General features: G+C 36.3%; 4 protein-coding genes and 1 long non-coding RNA gene across 5 annotated transcripts; 1 reads left to right on the forward strand and 4 right to left on the reverse strand.

The window, feature by feature from the left end:
• Positions 1–2,625: 2,625 nt before the first annotated feature.
• Positions 2,626–3,297, reverse strand: LOC138877282 (uncharacterized). The gene has a single exon (XM_070156878.1). It carries the CDS (start codon positions 3,295–3,297, stop codon positions 2,626–2,628), a length of 672 nt encoding a protein of 223 aa, XP_070012979.1.
• A 37-nt stretch (positions 3,298–3,334) lies between these two features.
• LOC138877283 (uncharacterized) lies at positions 3,335–4,330 on the reverse strand. The gene has a single exon (XM_070156879.1). It carries the CDS (start codon positions 4,328–4,330, stop codon positions 3,335–3,337), a length of 996 nt encoding a protein of 331 aa, XP_070012980.1.
• Positions 4,331–7,498: 3,168 nt separating this feature from the next.
• LOC138877284 (uncharacterized) lies at positions 7,499–8,723 on the reverse strand. Its single transcript, XM_070156880.1, has 2 exons — positions 8,333–8,723; positions 7,499–8,250 (listed from the first exon to the last, which is right to left on the reverse strand). The coding sequence occupies exons 1-2, from the start codon at positions 8,721–8,723 to the stop codon at positions 7,499–7,501; spliced, it is 1,143 nt and encodes a 380-aa protein (XP_070012981.1).
• Positions 8,724–14,837: 6,114 nt separating this feature from the next.
• LOC104236362 (uncharacterized) lies at positions 14,838–17,416 on the forward strand. Its single transcript, XR_011402248.1, has 2 exons — positions 14,838–14,988; positions 16,780–17,416. It is a non-coding gene; the product is annotated as an uncharacterized lncRNA (long non-coding RNA).
• A 764-nt stretch (positions 17,417–18,180) lies between these two features.
• Positions 18,181–18,923, reverse strand: LOC104236363 (CLAVATA3/ESR (CLE)-related protein 40). Its single transcript, XM_009790274.2, has 3 exons — positions 18,684–18,923; positions 18,515–18,558; positions 18,181–18,388 (listed from the first exon to the last, which is right to left on the reverse strand). Exons 1-3 carry the CDS (start codon positions 18,775–18,777, stop codon positions 18,281–18,283), a joined length of 246 nt encoding a protein of 81 aa, XP_009788576.1. The 5' UTR covers positions 18,778–18,923; the 3' UTR covers positions 18,181–18,280.
• Positions 18,924–24,692: the final 5,769 nt, after the last annotated feature.

Below are 24,692 nucleotides of genomic sequence, written 5' to 3' on the forward strand. Positions count from 1 at the left end.
AGAAGGAGGGGAAACTCAGAAAATCGTATGGAAATTCTGAGAGAATGGACTTGTAGTTATAGCCAAAGTTGGGCTGGAAACTGAAGAGGTGCAACTCTTCAGAATGGTTGTTTATGCAAAACGCCCATTGCATAAATGCCATAACATAAATTACTAATTTATGCAATAACAAATCGGGAATTGAAAAGGGAAGTTTAATTTTAAGTTACACAATTAAAAAATGGAAAACTGATTGGATTTAATATTAATATTTATTTTAATATTAATATTCTATTATTAAAATGGATATTTAATAACATTTACGTTAATATTTTACTATTAACAAATAAATTTGGTCCAAAAAATTAATCAATCAATTATTTGACCAAATCCGAAGCCGAAGCCGAGCCGAGCGACGACGACGACGGCGCGAGGCTTGCCTTCTTCTCAACTCTTTAAGAGCTAGAAGAAGAGCAATTGCTTATATACCCATAAAAAAACCTCTTCCTCTTCCAATATGGGACAATGTTCCTTCATCAAGGGAGGAAACTTAAAATTTCACTTAAAAATTTTATTTCTCTCCATTTCCCATTCACCCTCTTTTAAGCATTTAATATACTTAAAACCCCAACATAATATAATGGAACTCCAGTATATTATGCTGGAGTAATTTTTTAGATTTTAAATAGTGTTTTCGTTCAGATTTATCTTTACATGAAAAGTGGCTAAATTTCGATTACTTTTAAACCTGGACTATTTTTGAACGATCACTTATAAATCTGGCTATTTTTGAATTTATCCCAATAACCCTGGTCTCATAAATGCATAATTTGCTCTTTTTCAATTTTAGTTTCAAGGATATTTTTCTTTTACTTCAACTCAAAAGATTATTCAAACTCTACCTAAACATATCATAAAAGAAACAACAACAACAACAACAACAACAACAACAACCCAGGAAAATCCCACAAGTGGGGTCTGGGGAGGGTAGTATGTACGCAGACCTTACCTCTACCCCAAAGGGGTAGAGAGGCTGTTTTCGAAAGACCATCGGCTCAAGATAATAAGAAAAACCAGAAAAACAAAAGGGGAGAATATTAGTTTCACCATAGATATCATAGGAAAAATAGGAACCTAAAATTCATAAGAAAAATACAAGACAGAAATGATGGCTAGTAAATAGATCTAGCACCGAAAAGAGAAAATATTAAGACATGACAATGCCCCTAGTAATTTTCGATTAAAACCTTACCAGACTAGGCTCACAATGGAACAAAGTAACGCAAGACTCAACTAGCTCCTAGCCTACAACTGTAATACTCGACCTCCACAAATTTCTATCAAGTGTCATGTCCTCGAAAATCTGAAGTCTCGCCATATCCTGCCTGATCACTTCTCCCCAATACTTCTTAGGCCGCCCTCTACCTCTTCCGTGCCCTCCACAACCATCCGCTCACACCTCCTCACTGGAGCATCTGGGCTTCTCCTCATTACATGCCCGAACCATCTGAGCCGCGCTTCTCGCATCTTGTCATCAATGGGAGCCACGTGCACCTTCTCCCGAATATCATCATTTCTAATCTTGTCCATCCTGGTGTGCCCGCACATCCACCTCAACATTCTCATTTCAGCTACTCATCTTTTGGATATGTGAGATATTAACAGGCCAACACTCTGTCCCATACATCATGGCCGGTCTAACCACCGCTTTATAGAACTTACCTTTGAGTATTGTTGGCACTCTTTTGTCACACAAAACTCCGGATGCTAACCTCCACTTCGTCCATCCTACCTGAATACGGTGTGCGACATCTTTATCAATCTCCCCTACCCTATGGATAACTGACCCAAGGTACTTGAAGCTTCCTCTACTTGGGATAACCTGTGATTCAAGCCTTACATCCACGCCCACTTCCCCCGGCTCAGTGCTGAAAATACACTCCAAGTATTCTATCTTCGTTCTACTCAGCTTGAAACCTTTATACTCAAGAGTATGTCTCCAAACTTCCAGTCTCTCATTAACACCGGTTCGTGACTCATCGATCAAAACTATGTCATCGGCAAATAGCATGCACCATGGCACCTCCCCCTGTATATTGTTTGTTAACGCATCCATCACCTGGGTGAATGGACTGAGAGCAGAGCCTTGGTGTAACCCCATTTCAACCGGAAAGTGCTCAGAGTCGCCTCCTACCATCCTAACCCGAGTCTTAGCCCCATCATACATGTCCCTAATCCCCGTAATATAGGGAATCGGCACACCTTTTGCCTCCAAGCATCTCCATAAAACTTCTTTAGGAACCTTGTCATACGCTTTCTCCAAGTCAATAAACACCATGTGCAGATCCTTCTTTCTCTCTCTGTACAATTCCACCAACCTCATAACAAGGTGTATAGCTTCTGTAGTTAAACGACCCGGCATGAACCCGAACTGGTTGTCTGATATAGACACTGTCATCCTCACCCTTGCTTCAACGACCCTCTCCCATAATTTCATGGTATGACTCAGTAATTTGATACCCCTATAATTATTACAACTCTAGATATCACCTTTGTTCTTGTATAATGGGACCACCGTACTCCACCTCCACTCATCTGACATCCTCTTTGCCTTGAAAATAACATTAAACAACCCAGTCAACCACTCTAAACCGCTCTCCCTACACCCTTCCAAAATTCCACTGGAATCTCGTCTGGTCCGGTTGCTCTTCCCCTACTCATCCTATGCATAGCCCCCACAACCTCCTCAACCTTGATACGCCTGCAGTGCCCGAAGTCCCGGTGACTCACGGAATGCTCCAATTCGCCTAGCACAATATCCTGATCCCCTTTTTCATTCAGAAGTCTGTGGAAGTAAGTTTGCCATCTCCTCTTAATCTGGGCATCTTCCACCAGTATCCTACCATCCTCGTCCTTGATGCATCTCACTTGGTCCAAATCTCGAGCCTTCCTCTCTCTCAACTTGGACAGCCGAAATAACTTCTTCTCCCCGCCCTTTTCCCCCAGTTCCTCGTACATACGGCTATAAGCTGCAGTCTTCGCCTCTGTGACCGACAGTTTAGCTTCTTTCCTAGCTACCTTATATCTCTCCATGCACACTCGCCTCTCATCCTCACCTATGCTCCCCACTAACTTCAGGTATGTCGCCTTCTTCGCTTCCACTTTACCTTGGACCACTTCATTCCACCACCAGTCACCTTTATGCCTACCAGATACACCAGTCGAGACCCCTAACACCTCTCTCGCAGACGCCCTTATACATTCTGATGTTGCTGACCACATAGTATTTGCGTCCCCACTGCTCCTCCAAGCTCCCATAGTCAACAACCGACACTCCAACTCTTGGGCTTTATCCTTAGTCAAGGCTCCCCACCTGATTCTCGGTGATCCTCGATAACCTAATACCACCGTCTATCACCAAGAGTCTATGTTGAGTCGCGAGTGCCTCGCTCGGAATCACCTTGCAATCCTTACACAAACCGCTGTCACACCTACTGAGGAGAAGATAGTCAATCTGAGTCTTCGCTACCCCATTTTGAAAAGTAACCAAATGCTCCCTCCTCTTCGGAAATCTAGAGATCGCAATCACCAACCCAAAAGCCTTAGCAAAGTCCAACAGCGTGGTACCTCCTCCGTTCCTCTCCCCAAAGCCAAATCCTCCATGCACCTCGCCATAACCACCTGCGCTTGCCCCAATATGACCATTGAAATCCCCTCCTATGAATAGCTTCTCGGCAGGCGGGACCTGGCGCACAATCTCATATATCCCCTCCCAGAAGCGTTGTTTAACCTCTTCAGATAGGCCCGCATGCGGCACATAGGCGCTAATGACGTTCAGGGTGTACTCTCCAACCACCAACTTAATAACCATCAATCTATCATTCACTCGTCTAACTTCGACCACAGACTCTCTAAGTTCCCTATCCACCAAGATACCTACTCCTTTCTTACCTCTCTCGACTCCTGAGTACCAAAGTTTATACCCGTCTGCATCCCTCGCACTCGACCCTACCCACCTTGTCTCCTGGACACACGCTATGTTGACCCTCCTCTTCTGGAGAATCTTCGCCAACTCTATAGACTTACCCGTATGATACTTCAACCCGGCATCTTCAGTTTTGTATTTCTTTTCAAGCACAGTCCACAATTCTTTTGACATCTCCACGCCACTGTAGACATTATACAAATCATCCTCCAGTCCGCTAAGAACATAATTCTTGCACATAAAATCAGAATGCTTCCACGCCTCAATCACGAGAAAGTGTTCATTCTCTGGAGTTTCATCAGGCAGAACAGGAACATCTTCCTTGATGAACTTCTGCAGACTTAAAGTAGTCAAGTAGAAGAACATCTTCTACTGCCACCCCTTGAATCTAACTCGGAAAATTTTTCGGGTTTCTACGCCGGTGCCAACGACGGTGTTCGACTTGTTGATGCATCGGCAGTCACCATTGGAATAGCCTGGTTCCCGTTATCATTAGTCATTTCTGTATAAGAATGACACAAACAAATGTTAAAATCACGTAGATTTTGATCTCCAATAGAGTAAAAAATCACAAAGGTTTTAAACTCCAAAACAGTGAATATAACACAAATACAGAATACAAATTAAATTCTTTAAGCTTGTTAGTAATCTGTATTTGTAAACTAACTTTGGAAAAACAGAGCAACGTATAAATAGAAAATGTAAAGAAACAAAAGTTAATCCGAGTTCACTGAATTCACAGTGTTTCCTTAAGGAATTTAATCCTCTCCTAGTACTCAAGGTTATGGATTATTTCCTCCCAGGATAGAACGAATTACACACTGGTGTAGTAGTACGTCAAACCCCAATGTTTCAGCGAACATAAAGTTCAGTAGCAAATCACACTTACTGTTGCTTTGTTTGATGTTAAAAGTATGCAGAAGGAGGGGAAACTCAGAAAATCGTATGGAAATTCTGAGAGAATTGACTTGTAGTTATAGCCAAAGTTGGGCTGGAAACTGAAGAGGTGCAACTCTTCAGAATGGTTGTTTATGCAAAACGCCCATTGCATAAATGTCATAACATAAATGACTAATTTATGCAATAATAAACCGGGAATTGAAAAGGGAAGTTTAATTTTAAGTTACACAATTGAAAAATGGAAAACTGATTGGATTTAATATTAATATTTATTTTAATATTAATATTCTATTATTAAAATGGATATTTAATAACATTTACGTTAATATTTTACTATTAACAAATAAATTTGGTCCAAAAAATTAATCAATCAATTATTTGACCAAATCCGAAGCCGAAGCCGAGCCGAGCGACGACGACGACGGCGCGAGGCTTGCCTTCTTCTCAACTCTTTAAGAGCTAGAAGAAGAGCAATTGCTTATATACCCATAAAAAAACCTCTTCCTCTTCCAATATGGGACAATGTTCCTTCATCAAGGGAGGAAACTTAAAATTTCACTTAAAAATTTTATTTCTCTCCATTTCCCATTCACCCTCTTTTAAGCATTTAATATACTTAAAACCCCAACATAATATACTGGAACTCCAGTATATTATGCTGGAGTAATTTTTTAGATTTTAAATAGTGTTTTCGTTCAGATTTATCTTTACATGAAAAGTGGCTAAATTTCGATTACTTTTAAACCTGGACTATTTTTGAACGATCACTTATAAATCTGGCTATTTTTGAATTTATCCCAATAACCCTGGTCTCATAAATGCATAATTTGCTCTTTTTCAATTTTAGTTTCAAGGATATTTTTCTTTTACTTCAACTCAAAAGATTATTCAAACTCTACCTAAACATATCATAAAAGAAACAACAACAACAACAACCCAGGAAAATCCCACAAGTGGGGTCTGGGGAGGGTAGTATGTACGCAGACCTTACCTCTACCCCAAAGGGGTAGAGAGGCTGTTTCCGAAAGACCCTCGGCTCAAGATAATAAGAAAAACCAGAAAAACAAAAGGGGAGAATATTAGTTTCACCATAGATATCATAGGAAAAATAGGAACCTAAAATTCATAAGAAAAATACAAGACAGAAATGATGGCTAGTAAATAGATCTAGCACCGAAAAGAGAAAATATTAAGACATGACAATGCCCCTAGTAATTTTCGATTAAAACCTTACCAGACTAGGCTCACAATGGAACAAAGTAACGCAAGACTCAACTAGCTCCTAGCCTACAACTGTAATACTCGACCTCCACAAATTTCTATCAAGTGTCATGTCCTCGAAAATCTGAAGTCTCGCCATATCCTGCCTGATCACTTCTCCCCAATACTTCTTAGGCCGCCCTCTACCTCTTCCATGCCCTCCACAACCATCCGCTCACACCTCCTCACTGGAGCATCTGGGCTTCTCCTCATTACATGCCCGAACCATCTGAGCCGCGCTTCTCGCATCTTGTCATCAATGGGAGCCACGTGCACCTTCTCCCGAATATCATCATTTCTAATCTTGTCCATCCTGGTGTGCCCGCACATCCACCTCAACATTCTCATTTCAGCTACTCATCTTTTGGATATGTGAGATATTAACAGGCCAACACTCTGCCCCATACATCATGGCCGGTCTAACCACCGTTTTATAGAACTTACCTTTGAGTATTGTTGGCACTCTTTTGTCACACAAAACTCCGGATGCTAACCTCCACTTCGTCCATCCTACCTGAATACGGTGTGCGACATCTTTATCAATCTCCCCTACCCCATGGATAACTGACCCAAGGTACTTGAAGCTTCCTCTACTTGGGATAACCTGTGATTCAAGCCTTACATCCACGCCCACTTCCCCCGGCTCAGTGCTGAAAATACACTCCAAGTATTCTGTCTTCGTTCTACTCAGCTTGAAACCTTTATACTCAAGAGTATGTCTCCAAACTTCCAGTCTCTCATTAACACCGGTTCGTGACTCATCGATCAAAACTATGTCATCGGCAAATAGCATGCACCATGGCACCTCCCCCTGTATATTGTTTGTTAACGCATCCATCACCTGGGCGAATAAGAATGGACTGAGAGCAGAGCCTTGGTGTAACCCCATTTCAACCGGAAAGTTCTCAGAGTCGCCTCCTACCATCCTAACCAGAGTCTTAGCCCCATCATACATGTCCCTAATCCCCGTAATATAGGGAATCGGCACACCTTTTGCCTCCAAGCATCTCCATAAAACTTCTCTAGGAACCTTGTCATACGCTTTCTCCAAGTCAATAAATACCATGTGCAGATCCTTCTTTCTCTCTCTGTACAATTCCACCAACCTCATAACAAGGTGTATAGCTTCTGTAGTTAAACGACCCGGCATGAACCCGAACTGGTTGTCTGATATAGACACTGTCATCCTCACCCTTGCTTCAACGACCCTCTCCCATAATTTCATGGTATGACTCAGTAATTTGATACCCCTATAATTATTACAACTCTAGATATCACTTTTGTTCTTGTACAATGGGACCACCGTACTCCACCTCCACTCGTCTGGCATCCTCTTTGCCTTGAAAATAACATTAAACAGCCCAGTCAACCACTCTAAACCGCTCTCCCTACACCCTTCCAAAATTCCACTGGAATCTCGTCTGGTCCGGTTGCTCTTCCCCTACTCATCCTACGCATAGCCCTCACAACCTCCTCAACCTTGATACGCCTGCAGTGCCCGAAGTCCCGGTGACTCACGGAATGCTCCAATTCGCCTAGCACAATATCCTGATCCCCTTTTTCATTCAGAAGTCTGTGGAAGTAAGTTTGCCATCTCCTCTTAATCTGGGCATCTTCCACCAGTATCCTACCATCCTCGTCCTTGATGCATCTCACTTGGTCCAAATCTCGAGCCTTCCTCTCTCTCAACTTGGACAGCCGAAATAACTTCTTCTCCCCGCCCTTTTCCCCCAGTTCCTCGTACATACGGCTATAAGCTGCAGTCTTCGCCTCTGTGACCGACAGTTTAGTTTCTTTCCTAGCTACCTTATATCTCTCCATGCACACTCGCCTCTCCTCCTCACCTATGCTCCCCACTAACTTCAGGTATGTCGCCTTCTTCGCTTCCACTTTACCTTGGACCACTTCATTCCACCACCTGTCACCTTTATGCCTACCAGATACACCAGTCGAGACCCCTAACACCTCTCTCGCAGACGCCCTTATACATTCTGATGTTGCTGACCACATAGTGTTTGCGTCCCCACTGCTCCTCCAAGCTCCCATAGTCAATAACCGACACTCCAACTCTTGGGCTTTATCCTTAGTCAAGGCTCCCCACCCGATTCTCGGTGATCCTCGATAACCTAATACCACCGTCTATCACCAAGAGTCTATGTTGAGTCGCGAGTGCCTCGCTCGGAATCACCTTGCAATCCTTACACAAACCGCTGTCACACCTACTGAGGAGAAGATAGTCAATCTGAGTCTTCGCTACCCCATTTTGAAAAGTAACCAAATGCTCCCTCCTCTTCGGAAATCTAGAGATCGCAATCACCAACCCAAAAGCCTTAGCAAAGTCCAACAGCGTGGTACCTCCTCCGTTCCTCTCCCCAAAGCCAAATCCTCCATGCACCTTGCCATAACTACCTGCGCTTGCCCCAATATGACCATTGAAATCCCCTCCTATGAATAGCTTCTCGGCAGGCGGGACCTGGCGCACAATCTCATATATCCCCTCCCAGAAGCGTTGTTTAACCTCTTCAGATAGGCCCGTATGCGGCACATAGGCGCTAATGACGTTCAGGGTGTACTCTCCAACCACCAACTTAATAACCATCAATCTATCATTCACTCGTCTAACTTCGACCACAGACTCTCTAAGTTCCCTATCCACCAAGATACCTACTCCTTTCTTACCTCTCTCGACTCCTGAGTACCAAAGTTTATACCCGTCTGCATCCCTCGCACTCGACCCTACCCACCTTGTCTCCTGGACACACGCTATGTTGACCCTCCTCTTCTAGAGAATCTTCGCCAACTCTATAGACTTACCCGTCAATGTACCTACGTTCCATGACCCGATTCTTAACCTATAGGCACCCCTATTCCTTTTACCTCTCTTGCCTCCCGGTGCACCCCCTAACCCCTGCCCTACCTCCCACCCTATCCCCCGAGGACATGACCTCACTCGACCATCCCAGACCACAGCCACTATACCTACGACAAACTAAGGGGAATCAATAACACACCCAAAGCAATGGACCTAGATAGGCAAAGACAGACTACAACTAATTAGCTCACTAATACAATGGATACACTAATATGAACTATGACTGCAACAACTTAACTAACACAATGAAGGGGACAATGAAAAACGGGAGGTATCAAGTCCCACCAGTAGAACCTGGGAGTTGTCTTGGAATATATGTCGAAGTTGCGTCCACTTAGCACATTCGCATCCAACTCCTACTGACCCTTGTCGAGGTTGTTCCTTTTGTTTGCACCCGCGCGTCTCGCTCACCGAGAATCCCTAACCTGAAATACACACACAACACCAGGAAGACAAACAAAGCCGGGGGTTGTCACCGCTACCACTGGTGAGGCCCCTCCTGTAGCAAATGAGAGAGAGGTCCATAAAAGAAACATGTTTTAAATTTTACATAAACGGTGCAATGTTCGGAACGATCTAAGTCTTACAATTATCATGCAAACGATTCTTTTCGTCATGAGAGAATATCAAGGATTACATTGTCTCTATTTTAGATTGTACATTTCATTAGGAAAGAAAATAGGGTAATTATTAGAAATCATGTTCGAAATTTTGAGTATTAGATATTTATCTTGTGTGAATTAGCGTTATTTTGATTTATTTTTTTTAAAGTAACAGAATTATGTATTCTAAAAAGAGATCTTTATACAAATAGCTAGCCGAATTTACAATTTACTTTTTAAACCGATATACATAGATATATATTAATTGCATAGTTATATGCATGCTATGCATAAATTATTGATATATGATGGATCCGCCAATTATTTATAACTAGTGAATTTGTCGCGCTTCGCGCGATTATAAAAGATATTAGAGAATTTATTTTATTAATAATACATATTTTGCTTAACTCATACATTAATTCATGACTTTGGTTTAGTTAGAACATATACTTTTGTATAATTTATACCTCTAAAGCATATTAATATTTTCTATGTATGAAATATTTGAAGGACTACTAAAATAAAATAAAAAAACTCAAATTAATACTCCTTAAAGTTACAAAAAATTAATCTTAAGACTACTAATGAAACAAATAAATAAAGTATCATTAATCGTATATTAGAAGATCGGGTTAATATAACATTCAAACTTTCTGATTAGCAACAAAGAGTCATTTGAAAAGACCAAAACAAAATTGAAAATTTTGGCATTTGAAGTAAGCAAATAATATATATATATATATATATATATATATATATATATATATATATATATATATATATATATATATATAGATCATTATTTTATAGTCAAACAAAACCATAGATATGAAGGAGTAGCTTTATTATATTACCTAATTCTTGGTAAGAATTTACCCAATACTTGGTTTTGCACTTGGTGATTTGATTAAAAACTGAAGTTCCTATCGTTTACTTTTTGTTTATAACACTCTTTGCAGTTGGAATATTATTAATTTTTTTATCGTAGTAGTACAAAATATAGCATTGCAGAATGACAAAATCTGATCCTCAGCTTTCCTCTGCAAGTGCTAACATCATAAATTATAAGTTGGATCAATTTTAATTTTAAACCTTAATGGTATAGTTTCTAATTGGAAAGTACATATCTTTCTTCTTCTCCCTTTATGTCTTCAAAGATGCCTGATGTTTGGTAAACATCTGCGAATGGTACCCTAATCTTGTGATGGAGGTCAAGGGGCAAGTACTTGTTCTTATACACTTCTCTCAGTGTTGTCTTCTGCTTCTGTAAATTAAAGAAAAAAACAGAGCTTTTCAATACTTACTTATTTGGGTTTTAGAAAAGCCAGACTACTGTTCCCCTGCGTAGATTTCCTAGTAGTATGTTTTACCAGAGGAAACTAAATAAGCAGTTGGAATGTTATTTAATATATTATGCTACCATTTAACTAACATATTCTTTTATGATGCACACATTTAATTGAGTAACTGCAACATTAAAGATAATTACACATAAGTTAATTAAGGAATAAAAACCATCACGTATCACATAATATTAAAAAAATCAGTTAAATATAGACCCAATAATTAACAGAATCAAAACTATTGTACTTCAAGTTTGTGAAAATCATAAAAGTAAAAGGATGACAATCATTTGACAGATAATCATGAACTTCATTAATTCTTAAAAGATAGCTCTATCAGGTTATAAATATACTTTAAATAAGAGAAGGAACCAAAAAATAATTTTGTGTAAATCCTATCGTCGACCACAAAAAAATATTTATGACCTTGCAAGCACCAATTACGCTCCTCCATCTCTATTTCCATCTCAAAGGGTAAAGACAATTCTCGCTCCTCATTGTGAAGCTTACCTAGTTCTTTTATGTATAAAAGATATATGAGCTTCTATTTTCTTTGCATAAAAGAATAGACTAATGTTGGCTTCTTTCAATACTTAGCAAACTAAATTATGCCAAAATTATCATTGTTGAAAGATTTTGGTATATCAAAACACAAGTTATAAGAATTTGATATAAACGTAACAGGTATGAAATTAATCACAAGACAATTAACTATAGCTGATCCTTAAATATCTAGTGGTGATTTTTACCTATTCTCAAACTCAACCCCTTTAGCAAAAGGGTTCCCACACAATTGTTGCCAACTTTATTTGTTCCGGTATTAGCCTCTAAATATGATCATTGAAAGTGATGAAAGCCAAAATGTCAAGTTGAAAAGACCGACAACTATTCTAGATTGAGTGGCTATATAGCACAAGAAAAAGAAATTTGAGAATGAAAACAAACTCTGGAGAAAAAGTATCGATATCTGATTCTCTACTTCTTCTCGGGTGACGCTGGAAAACTCTATTTCCCGGAGGTTGAAAACTAACTGTGACTTGAATTTTACATAAAACTAACAAATGACCTCAAATTCGCAGAATATTCTATAAAAATTGATCAACAACCTATGTAAGGAGTAAAATAGAACATTCAATCAATCAATGTTCCAGATTGATTATACTCAAGGTTAACAAAATATAGACGATATATGGCAGGTTAATAACGAAAAATGTTCCTAGGATAGCTAAATGGGGACAACGGGAGAATTTGAATAATAAATTATCAGTGATAATGATGATGCTATAACTGAAGTTTTCACAAATTCATATGGAAAAAAGAAAATCAGCAAAATTGCATCTGAAGCATTAACGTTTTTTATCAATTAAGAATGAAATCTTGATTGGTGAATAACAAAGGAAATTTTAACTATTTCAATACCTGGAACTGTAGAGACCGTCTTCAAAGCCTTAGGCTTGTCTCTGACATCTTAGAACTCCAATTTCAGATAAATTTCAATTTTCAACTGAACAAAGTGAAAAAGAAAAACCCCAAAAAAATCAAATCTTCGCGGAATAGATTGTAAAAGACAGTAGAAACAAATTTATGTAGAAAGATAGTGGAGATAATGAAAACTAAAAAGTCTAATACCCAAAAAGAATCAAAAGCAACTGTTAAAGATTTTATGAAATATTACTGAAGTTGAATAACAAAAAGACAAATTCTTTAATATTAAAATTGGGAATTGGGAATACATAATAATAGAGACACCTTCATTTTATAGGTAGAGTGTAGAACAGAGAGAAAACAAAACAAAACATGATATGTTCCAAAATTATAAAGAAGAGATTTACCTTGAGAATTAAGAGAAATTACTCCTCCGTGGTAATTGGGAAAGACGAAGAATATAATACTACTATAAATGAAGAGAAAGCAAGTATGATAATTAAGAGTGAGGGACTGTTACGAAAGAATGTAAGGAGAAGCGATTGTTGGGGTTATTTACCTTGTAAATTCCATCGGTTACATCTGCAGGAGTTTTTTTTCATTAAAAAAAGGCAAAATTCTAAGAAAAGAGATAAATAAAAACCCTGAAATTTGAGAGATGTCACATTAGATTTGTATTGCCCTGCTTATATAATTATATAGATTTAAATAGTTGAGTATACGGCTATTCATGTTAATTCTTCTTTGAAATGCAAATAGTTTGGGATAGACCAAGTTACAAAATTTCGGAATGCTTTTGTCTGAAGCTTTTAGGAGTAACAATTTGTAGAGCATCCATTAGTTAAGAAAATATTATTAGGCCTATTGCGGAAAATAATTGAGTTGACGAAGAATTAAACCAAAAAGTCGCCCACCTAACCGTTTAAATTAAAAATAGTCGATAAAGGTATAATTTATATATTATATGTGTATAATAAATATAGAAATTTTTACCTCCTATAGCAAATGTTAACACCTTATTTATTTTAAATAAATACCATTTAAAAAAATTATATTCTATAGATATCTTTTAAGGTTTTTAGCAAAATATTTAATTTTGGTTAGCTCCTAACCCTAAGCCACTAAATACACTAATCAGTTACACTATTTTCTTTCTCTCTCTACTTTGATACATCTCATTCTCTTCCCACATCCCACTAAAATTTCCGATCTCCTCCTTCTTCCACCGAATTTGTGCAAAGCCCACTTCAGAGATGCTGATTTCGAATTGTTTAGTTCGTATGATACTTTTTCTGAAGTTGCTATTACTATTGAAAAAGATGTGAGCCAATGCAAGTTGTGTTTTATTCCATGACCAAGGGTTCGATTATGTTTTTCGATCCAATTAATGGTATTGTATCAAAGGAACTAAGAAATCAGAAGGAGTTTGCGTCTACTTAGTTTTCAAAAGTACAATAGTTATAGCATATTCATTAGTACCGTGGCAGTACAAGGCGAAAGGAGATCAGTCGTTATACTTGTGAAGTCATTCTTAGGATCCTTCTCCAAAAGGTTTTAGCAAAAAAGACGACATTGCTCCACTAGGGCGTGCTTCTAATAATTTAAAGGAATTTTTATTGCCAAACAACTCAGAGTGAAATTTTCACGAAGGCGGTGCATTTTCACTACCGGCTTCCGGTGAACGGCAGATTCGCCGAAAATTAGGGTTTGTTCTTGAACAAAGACGATGGATTTTGGGGTTGAGCAACTTGATTTCCTATTAATATATTTCAATATATTTTCATGTATTTTATTGTATTCATTGTCTTTTTTCCATTGTAATTCAATATATCTCGTTGTATTTTGTGTATTTCATTGTATTCACTGTCTTTTTTTTCATTGTATTTCAATGTATCCCGTTGTATTCTATGTATTTCATTGTATTCACTGTCTAGCTATATGCCATAAATGTATTCATATGTTTTTTTAATTAATATAATTTATGTATTCAGATGTATTATATAATTTCTCTGAAGATTGCTATTTTTTGGGGTATTTTTCGGTGGAGAATTTTTTTTATAACTGAAAATACAAAATTTGTGTGTTATAATTGAGTTTGTTGAGTTATATTATGAGTCTATTATGTTAATTGATTTACTTTTCGTTAACAGTGTAATCCCTTGTTTCACGCTGCGAATACAGTCGAATACAATAATCTGTCCAGCTGTAATCCCATATTTCACTCCGTGAATACAGTCGAATACAACAACTGATTAGTTGTACTTCCCTGATTCACGCATATTTTTGCTACTGTATTCATGAATACAATAGCTTAAATACATTAAATTCATCTTATAACCACAGAAAAAGTATCTATAATCCGTAATATAGCAAATGGTATCTATAAATGACTAATTACTACTAAAAGATAGTGCTTTATGAAAATTACTCTGTTTATTAAAAGAGTAAACAATGAATATGAGTGGCTATTTGCGTAAAGATCCAATTGATTAAATGACGTTTCATCCGTTCGGATTGCCCAAATTCACTCAAATGTTCAATTAGGGCTTCAAATTTGGAATTACGAATTACCATTTCCTTTACTTAGCTCCATCAACATTTCGATCAAGGCTTGAAATAGTAAGCTGTTTCCGTTTTTAGTTTCACTTGTTCAATGATTCCCCATCCCCAATCCTCTTAATGCTTTAATTATATTGGGGAAGAGCAAAATCATATCTTGGTATTGGAGTCCAAAATTGAGAAAATGTGGGCAAAAACTTCCGTTGCACCATAAAAGTTTTTGATGAATTTACGTTGTCATTTTGTTTGACTGAGAAAAAGACATTGGCAACTGAAGAAACAGAGGTAAAATAGTTTAGGTTCTTCTGAAGTGTGACATTTTCATGGCTTCTCAATTTGTTATTTTATTCACTTGAAAATGGAGACAGGTAACAACTTGTTCTGATTGAAGCAGTATAATTTCTGAAGAACGTAGAGTTAAATAGGAATCATGTGGTACATTAAAAATTTGCTTATGCCTCTGTATCCGTGATACGATCGAATTTATTTACTAATAAAATAGATTGCCTTCGGGGAGCTTCAAAGCTTGAACTTCCACTTTCGATAGTCAGAAGAAGTGCGGATGGCACCAGTCCTGATTGATTGTTTTGAAGTGAAGGGATTTTTCCTACTAACGAGTACAAATAGGCGGCCTTAGTATTAGAAAAGAATTAGTTGGGGTACGTGCGAAGTCTTCAATTATTGGCCAAGTATTACTTCACTTCCTCTTAGTTCAAGCTATTCCTTAGCTGTTATTCATCTTCCACTGCCTGAGGCCGCAACTCCCCTAGCTGCACATGGATGCATAGAGAAGGGCCTCACTTGGTTCTTTGACATCGACTCGGTTGCTAGGAAGAATGGGGGCTTAGAGACAATAGAACTAGTGTTCCTTCGTCACCCTCTAGCGTACCGAACTTGTGAAAAGCATGATTTAAGATATGCACGGACAAAAGTAGCTGCTAACTTTTGTAGTGTACATTTGGTGGTTATGACTCTGAAATATTTCATTTTGTGCTTCTATTTGGTTAGGACTTTGGAGTAATATGCTTCAGGGATCTTGGAATAAACCAATGCTCCATTCTTGTCCTTTTATGACGCTGCGAAGCTACTTTGAACTAGTCATTGAAGTGAATTAATATATGCGTTGTTGAAAAGAAATTACTAAAGGTTGCTTGTTTGAACAGCTGCTTAAAATTCCTCTTGAATTTTGTGGAAGTTTTTTCTTTTTTGGTTAACGATTGAAGTGCTGTTATGTTTTTCCTCAATCATTGATGTCCTTGGTTTCAATGTGCTTTATTATATTAGAGTATCTAATTGTTTAATGGTATTTGCTAAGTGAGGATTTAAAAGTCAATTCTGCAGATTCATTTCTCTTTTTGTTAAATGCAAATTCTTGTGATAAAATAGAGCCTCTTACCAATCCCTTCTTCCTTTGGTTAACCTAAAATGTAAATCGAACCTAGAATATTTGGTCATCAAAACCAAAATATATTCAATTATCAGGTAGCACTAGGCTCTCGACTTGGTGTTTAGTTAGGAGGAGGGTATAGGAGCGGAAAAAGCTTGCTATTTAAGTTGGGCGGAGGGTAGGGGACGGCCCCATCCTCCCCAGAATTCATAAACAGTGAGCCAACTGGAGTCGAGCCAAAAGCCCACAGTGAATTGCTCATTTTTTAGGGGAAAAAAAACAATGCTCTCGACTTCACAATAACCAAATGACCAGGCTTAGTTGTCAGTAGTCTTGAGACTCCCAATCCCTACAAATAAAAAAGTTTTGGAGTAAGAGGTGTATAAACTGATGATCACTTTTTCCTAGTTTTGATCATTCAATTACCTTATATTGAGTGGTATGTAACAACTAAAATTTGACAGTTTCAGGTTTTTGTTTGTTCTTATACACCGGTCTGAAGTATTCTGCCAATTGAAGTTTTGGTAACGCATCCATGAGTTCGCACCAGCCTAATTCAGTTGACGACATTTTCGACTCATCACTGAACTTAGAGGACACTCATTACAAGGAAGGTTATTCTGAAGGCTATTCTAGCGGCCTAGCTTCGGGTAAAGATGAAGGCCGTGAGGTGGGGCTGAAAACAGGGTTCGAAGTAGGTGAGGAGTTAGGTTTTTACAGAGGTTGCGTTGATATCTGGAATGCTGCAATTCATATACAACCAAACTGCGTCTCGTCGCGTGTGCAGAAAAGCATCAAACAGATGGATGAATTGCTTCAAAAGTATCCTGTTTCTGAACCGGAGAACGAGTCTGTCACTGATATTATGGACTCATTGAGGTTGAAATTCAGAGCTATATGTGCAACATTGAATGTTAAGTTGGAGTATAATGGGTACCCCAGAGCTTCTGATGTCAAGAATTCAGGATTCTGATTGGTTCAAATATTAAATGAAGAAAAAAACAGATCATTTTTTGTCTTTTTTCGGAATTGGTTTGATTGAAGTAGAAGGTATGTAAACATTTTATATTCATGTGCATCTAATCATTTCCTACCCCTTAAGTATCTCTGTATCTGAAATAGCAGGGCGAGAGAACGATGTCGTATCCCAAAGCACATTTCCTGTCAACTTTCCACATATTTTGGCATTATTTTAAGCAACTTTTTTTGGTCAAACAAAACAGGCAATGTTGATTTGATTCCAAAATTCACATTTTCCTCTTTGTTAATAGTGAAAGCACAGAGGAAGAAGTGACCAATCAACATAAGATTTTCATAAGAAAACTGCAAAATAAGAAGGAAAAAGAATCCTGCAAAAAGTCACAAGTCTCTTCCTATTAAAGCATTCGTTCTGTCAGCTATTCATGTATTTTGGATCATTCTAAAGGAATCCTTTTGAATAGAGAGGGTCAGGTTTTTCTAAAAGTAATGCTCTATTCAACCAAAAAAAAGGAGGGGGGGGAATGGATACTTTAATATGCTTCTTTATTGATCTTTTCTAAATTAGAAGATTTGCATTCCAAATCACCCGATAAAATTTAATTTGTAAAAAAGGAGCATTATGATAGCCCATGTCAAAATACATCTTTTTCAGCTATTCTTTGAACACTTTCAGATAAGTTCAAATTAACCAAAAAAGGCAAAACAAGGGTCATAGATAACAATTAGAAGGAGGAAAAACAATCAAAATGAACTCCACTAGTACATCCTATTTTTGAATTTTCCAAATTCCACAACTTAAAATTTGAATAGAAAGAAAATTAATACCTATTTAAACGAGCAAAAGCTTCTAAGTAAGAGAACTTGTCTATTCCATAGTTGAACCACAAATATAGACAACATTGAATATAAAAGATAAAATTTCATAGTAAAAGGGTTTGACAGAAGATGAGAGTGAGCACCAATATTATTGTTTAATAGTAATATTTATGGAACTTTTGGAAGGTGGTTGTGATGAAGAGGGTCAGGTCCTGTTGGAATTTGTCTTGCTGATTCTTCTGACACTTCATTATTAATACTCCTCTTCCCTTCTTTCTGTTAAATCCCCCAAAACAACAAAAAGACCAAGAAATTAGAGGGAAAAAACACTCAATTATCAAAAGCTCAAATCTTTTTCTGTTTTTTTTTCTAAACGAAATCCACTTTGAAGTTGATAAATACCTGAATCTTTTCATCTGGAAAACCCCCTTTTACTTCTTGACCAACTGAAAAAATAGATACATAACATTCTCATAAATAAGCATATTGTAGAGTGATAGATAGAAAGAGGGACTTTCACTCTCTGTGTCACTGTGTGTGTGTGTGTGAGAGAGAGAGAGAGAGAGTTTACATGGAGGAAAGCCAAGAACAAAGGGTGCTGAAACCGCCATGAAAATCATCAGGACATAGAACAATGACATTGTAAAAGCTCCTAAATACGCCATTTTTATCTCTGTTTTCTCACGTAGTGGCAGGCTGGTTACTCTTTCATATCTAGAGATTTTAAGTTTAAAGGGAATGAGAACAAAAAATTGTTGTTTTTGAACTATATTTGAATATTTAAATACTGGAAGTTCCCTTTGGACTGGATAATTTTGAAAACCAAAGGGGAATAAAATTTGTCGTTTCAACAGAGGCATATAATGATAGTACGATGTTTTTGTCTGTTTATACAGACGACGAGAGGGAAAACATAAAACGTCCACAATTGTTGCAACAACGTTATTCGTACAAGATGTGGAGATAAATGATTGGTTCATAAGAAATAATAGTACGGAATGTGATACTCCCAATCATTTGATGCTGAGTGACAACATTAATATTTTCTGTCCTATGAAGAAGACTGATTGCTCATTATTTCGTGTAAAAAGGTGTGATCCTTGTTTTCATCTCCTTGACAAGATATTTGGACATTTTAAAATTTATTTTAATCTTTTTCATTTGGGGTTTTTACAGAGCAAAATTTTATAATCAGTCGGGTCAAACTTATAACACCCGATAGCCCAAAATTATAATATACATTTGATAGCCCAAAAGTAATTTTAGTGGTTAGCCATCGAATTATACATCTGACCCATCATGAAAAATTGGGTGTGCAAGCCTTGTACAAAGGTTTATAAGACGGTTCCATACTTTGGAGTTCTCATGGGTTTTCTTGGCAGGGGTGCTACCCCAGTTCGCTATTTGAATCATTCCCAATTCAAGGCGATTGTGATAAGAAATATTGTTTTTTCTTATGAAAAAATAGTGCTGATTTTAGGTGATTGATGATGTGGCTCACACTTTGCGAAACACTGAACTGAATCGTTCAACTAGCAACACATTTGAATTTATGGGCTTGCAGCAACATAAGAGATCAAAAATGGGTAAATTCAGATTAGGCTTCTATAATGAAAAGGTGTGGGCTACTACAGAGGTATTTTGGACTCGGGAGTATAAACCTCTGATGCTTCGTGAATTTGATTCGGAGCAATCTGAGTCGGGAAGTGACCAGGATTGAGATCAGATTTTTATTATACAAAATAGATTGTCATTATACAAAAACAATATACTAAATAGACTGTCACTATATAAAATATACTAAATAGACTACCACTATACAATTTATATACAATAGACTATCACTATACAAAATATATACAAAATAGATAGTCACTATACAAAAAATATACTAAATAGACTGCCACTATATAAAAATATACTAAATAGACTGCCACTATATAATTTATATACAATAGACTGTCACTATACAAAATATAACAAAATAGACTTTCACTATACAAAATATATACTAAATAGACTATTACTATACAAAAAAATATATAAAGTAGACTATCACTATACAAAAATATACTAAATAGACTGTCATTATAAGATATATATACAAAATAGATTATCATTATACACAAAAAAGTAGAAAATAGATATTTTTGGCTCTTAGATGTAATATGTTTAGGTCGGAGGGCCATTTCGGGTCAATAGGGGAAAATATGAGCTATTAAAAATTTGAGGGGCTATAGAGGGTCATTTTCTCATTTTTTAGCAAAATTTACTTATACCCACTCGGGCTAAACTTATAATACCTGGTAGCTCAAAATTATAATATACATTTTATAACTCAAAAGTAATTCTAGTGGCTAACCACCGAATTATATATCTGACCCACAATATACTCGGTTATCATGAAAGATTGGGTGTGCAAGCCTTGCACAAAGGTATATAAGATGGTTCCATACTTTGTATTTTTCATTGGTTTTCTTGTCAGGGCTGCTACCCCAGTTCATTATTTGAATCCTCCCCTATTTAAGGCGACCGTGGTAAGAAATATTGGTTTTTCATATGAAAAAAAATAGTAATGAATTCAACGCAGTTAATTAATCTAGAGTGTTATTAATAAAGAAAAAACTATTTCTACTCATTTTAGGTGGTTGATGATGTGGCTCACACTTTGCGAAACATTAGGCCGATCGTTCAATAGCATTACATTTGAATTTAAGGGCTTGGAGCAAACATAAGAGACCAAAAATGGGTCAATTCAGATTAGGCTTCTATAATGAAAAAGTCTGGGATCAGGAGCAGTATTTTGGACTCGGGGTATAAACCTCTGATGGTTCATGAACTAATTCGGAGCAATCTGAGTTAGGAAGTGACCAAAATTGAAATCTGATTGTCATTATACGAAATAAAATGTCAATGTGCAAAACAAATATACTAAATAAACTGTCACTATACAAAATAGACTGTCAATATACAAAAATATACTGAATAGACTACCACTATACAATTTATATACAATAGATTATCACTATACAAAATGTATATAAAAAATAATCTGTCAATATACAAAATATATACCAAATAGACTGTCACAATACAAAAATATACAAAATAGACTATCACTATACAAAAAATATACTAAATAGACTGTCATTATACAAAATATATATTAAATAGTCTATCACTATAAAAAAAAATACAAAATAGGTATTTCGGGTTATTAGATATAATATGTTTGGGTGGAGGGCCATTTCGGGTCAATAAGGGAAAACATGGACTACTAAAATTTTGAGGGGCTATAGAGGGTCATTTTCTCATTTTTGAGCAACATTCATTTATAGCCACTCGGGCCAAACTTATAATAAGCGGTACCCCAAAATTACAATATATATTTTATAGCCCAAAAGTAATTTTAGTGGCTAGCCACCAAATTATACATCTGACCCACGATATACTCAGTTATCATGAAAGACTGGGTGTGCAAGCCTTGTACAAAGGTAATAAGACGGTTCCTCACTTTGGAGTTCTCATGGGTTTTCTTGTCATGAGTGCTACCCCAGTTCGTTATTTGAATCCTCCCCAATTCAAAGCGACCGTGGTAAGAAATATTGGTTTATCATATAAAAAATACTACTGAATTCAACGCAGTTAATTAATCTAGAGTTTTATTAATAAAGAAGAAATTATTTCTACTGATTTTAGGTTGTTGATGATGTGGCTCACACTTTGCGAAACATTGAGTCGATTCATTCAATAACATCAGATATGAATTTACGGGTTTGCAGCAACATAAGAGACCAAAAATGGGTCAATTCAGATTAGTCTTCTATAATGAAAAGTGTGAACTACTGCAGAGGTATTTTGGACTCGGGAGTATAAACCTCTGACGGTTCATAAAGCTAATTAGGAGCAATCTGAGTTGGGAAGTGACCAAGATTGAGATCAGATTGTCATTATACAAAATAGACTGTCATTATATTAAACAAATATACTAAATAGACTGTCACTATACAAAATAGACTGTCAATATACAAAAATATACTGAATAGACTGCCACTATATAATTTATATACAATAAATTGTCACTATATAAAAAATAGATTGTCAATATACAAAATATATACCAAATAGACTGTCACTGTACAAAAAATATACAAAATAGACTATCACTATAAAAAAAATATACAAAATAGACAGTCATTATACAAGATATATATTAAATAGTCTATCACAATATAAAAAAATATAAAAAATAGATATTTCGGGCTAGTAGATGTATATGTTTGGGCCGGAGGGTTCGGGTCAATAAGGAAAAATATGGGCTATTAAAAATTTGAGGGGCTATAGAGGGTCATTTTCTCATTTTTGAGCAAAATTCATTTATAACCACTCGGGCCAAACTTATAACACGCGATAGCCCAAAATTATAATATATATTTTATAGCCCAAAAGTAATTCTAGTGGCTAGCCACCAAATTATACATCTGACCCACAATATACTCGTTTATCATAAAAGATTGGGTGTGCAAGCCTTATACAAAGATATAAAGACGGTTCCATACTTTGAAATTCTCATGGGTTTTCTTGTCAGCGGTGCTATCCCAATTCTTTATTTGAATCCTCCATAATTCAAGGCGACCATGGTAAGAAATATTATTTTTTCATATGAAAAAAATAGTATTGAATTAAACGCAAATTAATCTAGAGTGTTATTAATAAAGAAGAAATTAATTCTACTGATTTTAGGTGGTTGATGATGTGACTCACACTTTGCGAAACATTGAGCCGAATCATTCAACTAGCAACACATATGAATTTATGGGCTTGCAGCAACATAAGAGACCAAAAATGAGTCAATTCAGAATAGCTTCTATAATGAAAAAGCGTGCGCTACTGCAGAGGTATTTTGGACTCGGGAGTATAAACTTCCGATGGTTCATGAAGCTTATTCGGAGCAATCTGAGTCAGGAAGAGACCAAGATTGAGATCAGATTGTCATTATACAAAATAGACTGTCATTATACAAAATAATATATCAAATATACTGTCACTATACAAAATATATGCAAAATAGACTGTCACTATACAAAAATATATTAAATAGACTACCACTATACAATTTATATATAATAGACTGTCACTATACAAAATATATACTAAATAGACTGTCACTATACAAAAATATACTAAATAGACTGCCATTACAATTTATATATAATAGACTGTCACTATATGAAATATATACTAAATGGACTGCAACTATATAAAAAATATATAAAATAGACCGTCATTATGCAAAAGATATTCTAAATAGACTACCACTATAAAATATATAAACAAAATAGACTATCACTATACTAAATAAATATTTCGGGCATTTAGATGTAATATGTTTGGGCCGAAGGACCATTTCAAGTCGATAGGAGTAAACATGGGTTATTAAACTTTTGAGGGGCTATAGAGGGTCATTTTCTCATTTTTGAGCAAAATTCATTTATAGCAACTCGGGCCAAAATTATAACAACCGGTAGCCCAAAATTACAATATACATTTTACTGCCCAAAAGTAATTCTAGTGGCTAGCCACCGAATTATACATCTGACCCAAAATATACTCGATTATCATGAAAGATTGGGTGTGAAAGCCTTATAAAAAGGTATATGACATACTTTGGAGTTCTCATCGATTTTCTTGTAAGGGGTGCTACCTTAGTTCGCTATTTGAATTCTCCCCTATTAAAGGTGACTGTGATAAGAAATATTGGTTTTTCATATGAAAAAATAGTACTGAATTGAACGCAGTAAATTGATCTAGAGTGTTATAAAGAAAGAAGAAATTATTTCTACTGATTTTAGGTGGTTGAAGATGTGGCTCACACTTTGCGAAACATTTAGCTGAATCGATCAACTAGCATTACGTACGAATTTATGGGCTTGCAGCAACATAAGAGACCAAAAGTGGGTCAATTCATATTAGGCTTCTGTAATGAAAAAGTGTGGGCTACTGCAGAGGTATTTTGGACTCGGGAGTATAAACCTCCGATGGTTTATGAAGCTTATTCGGAGCAATCAGATCGGAAAGTGACCAAGATGGAGATCAGATTATCATTATACAAAATAGAAAGTCATTATACAAAATATATACTAAATAGGCTGTCACTATACAAAATAGACTGTCACTATACAAAAATATACTAAATAGACTATCACTATACAAAAATATACTAAATAAAGTGTCATTGTACTATTTATATGCAATAGACTGTCACTATACAAAATATATATAAAATAGACTGTCATTGTATAAAATATATACTAAATAACTGTCAGTACACCAAAATATACAAAATAGAACGTCACTATATAAAAAATATACTAAATACACTATCACTATGCAAATATGTACAAAAATAACTATCAATATATAAAAAAAATATACAAAATAGACATTTCGGTCTATTAGATGCAACATGTTTGGGCCAAAAGACTATTTCGGGGCAATAGGGGAAAATATGGGCTATTAAAATTTTGAGGGGCTATAGAGGGATATTTTCTCATTTTTTAGCAAAATTCATTTATTGCCA

This window comes from Nicotiana sylvestris, chromosome 9, assembly GCF_000393655.2.
Source record: "Nicotiana sylvestris chromosome 9, ASM39365v2, whole genome shotgun sequence".
Classification (NCBI taxonomy): Eukaryota; Viridiplantae; Streptophyta; class Magnoliopsida; order Solanales; family Solanaceae; genus Nicotiana; species Nicotiana sylvestris.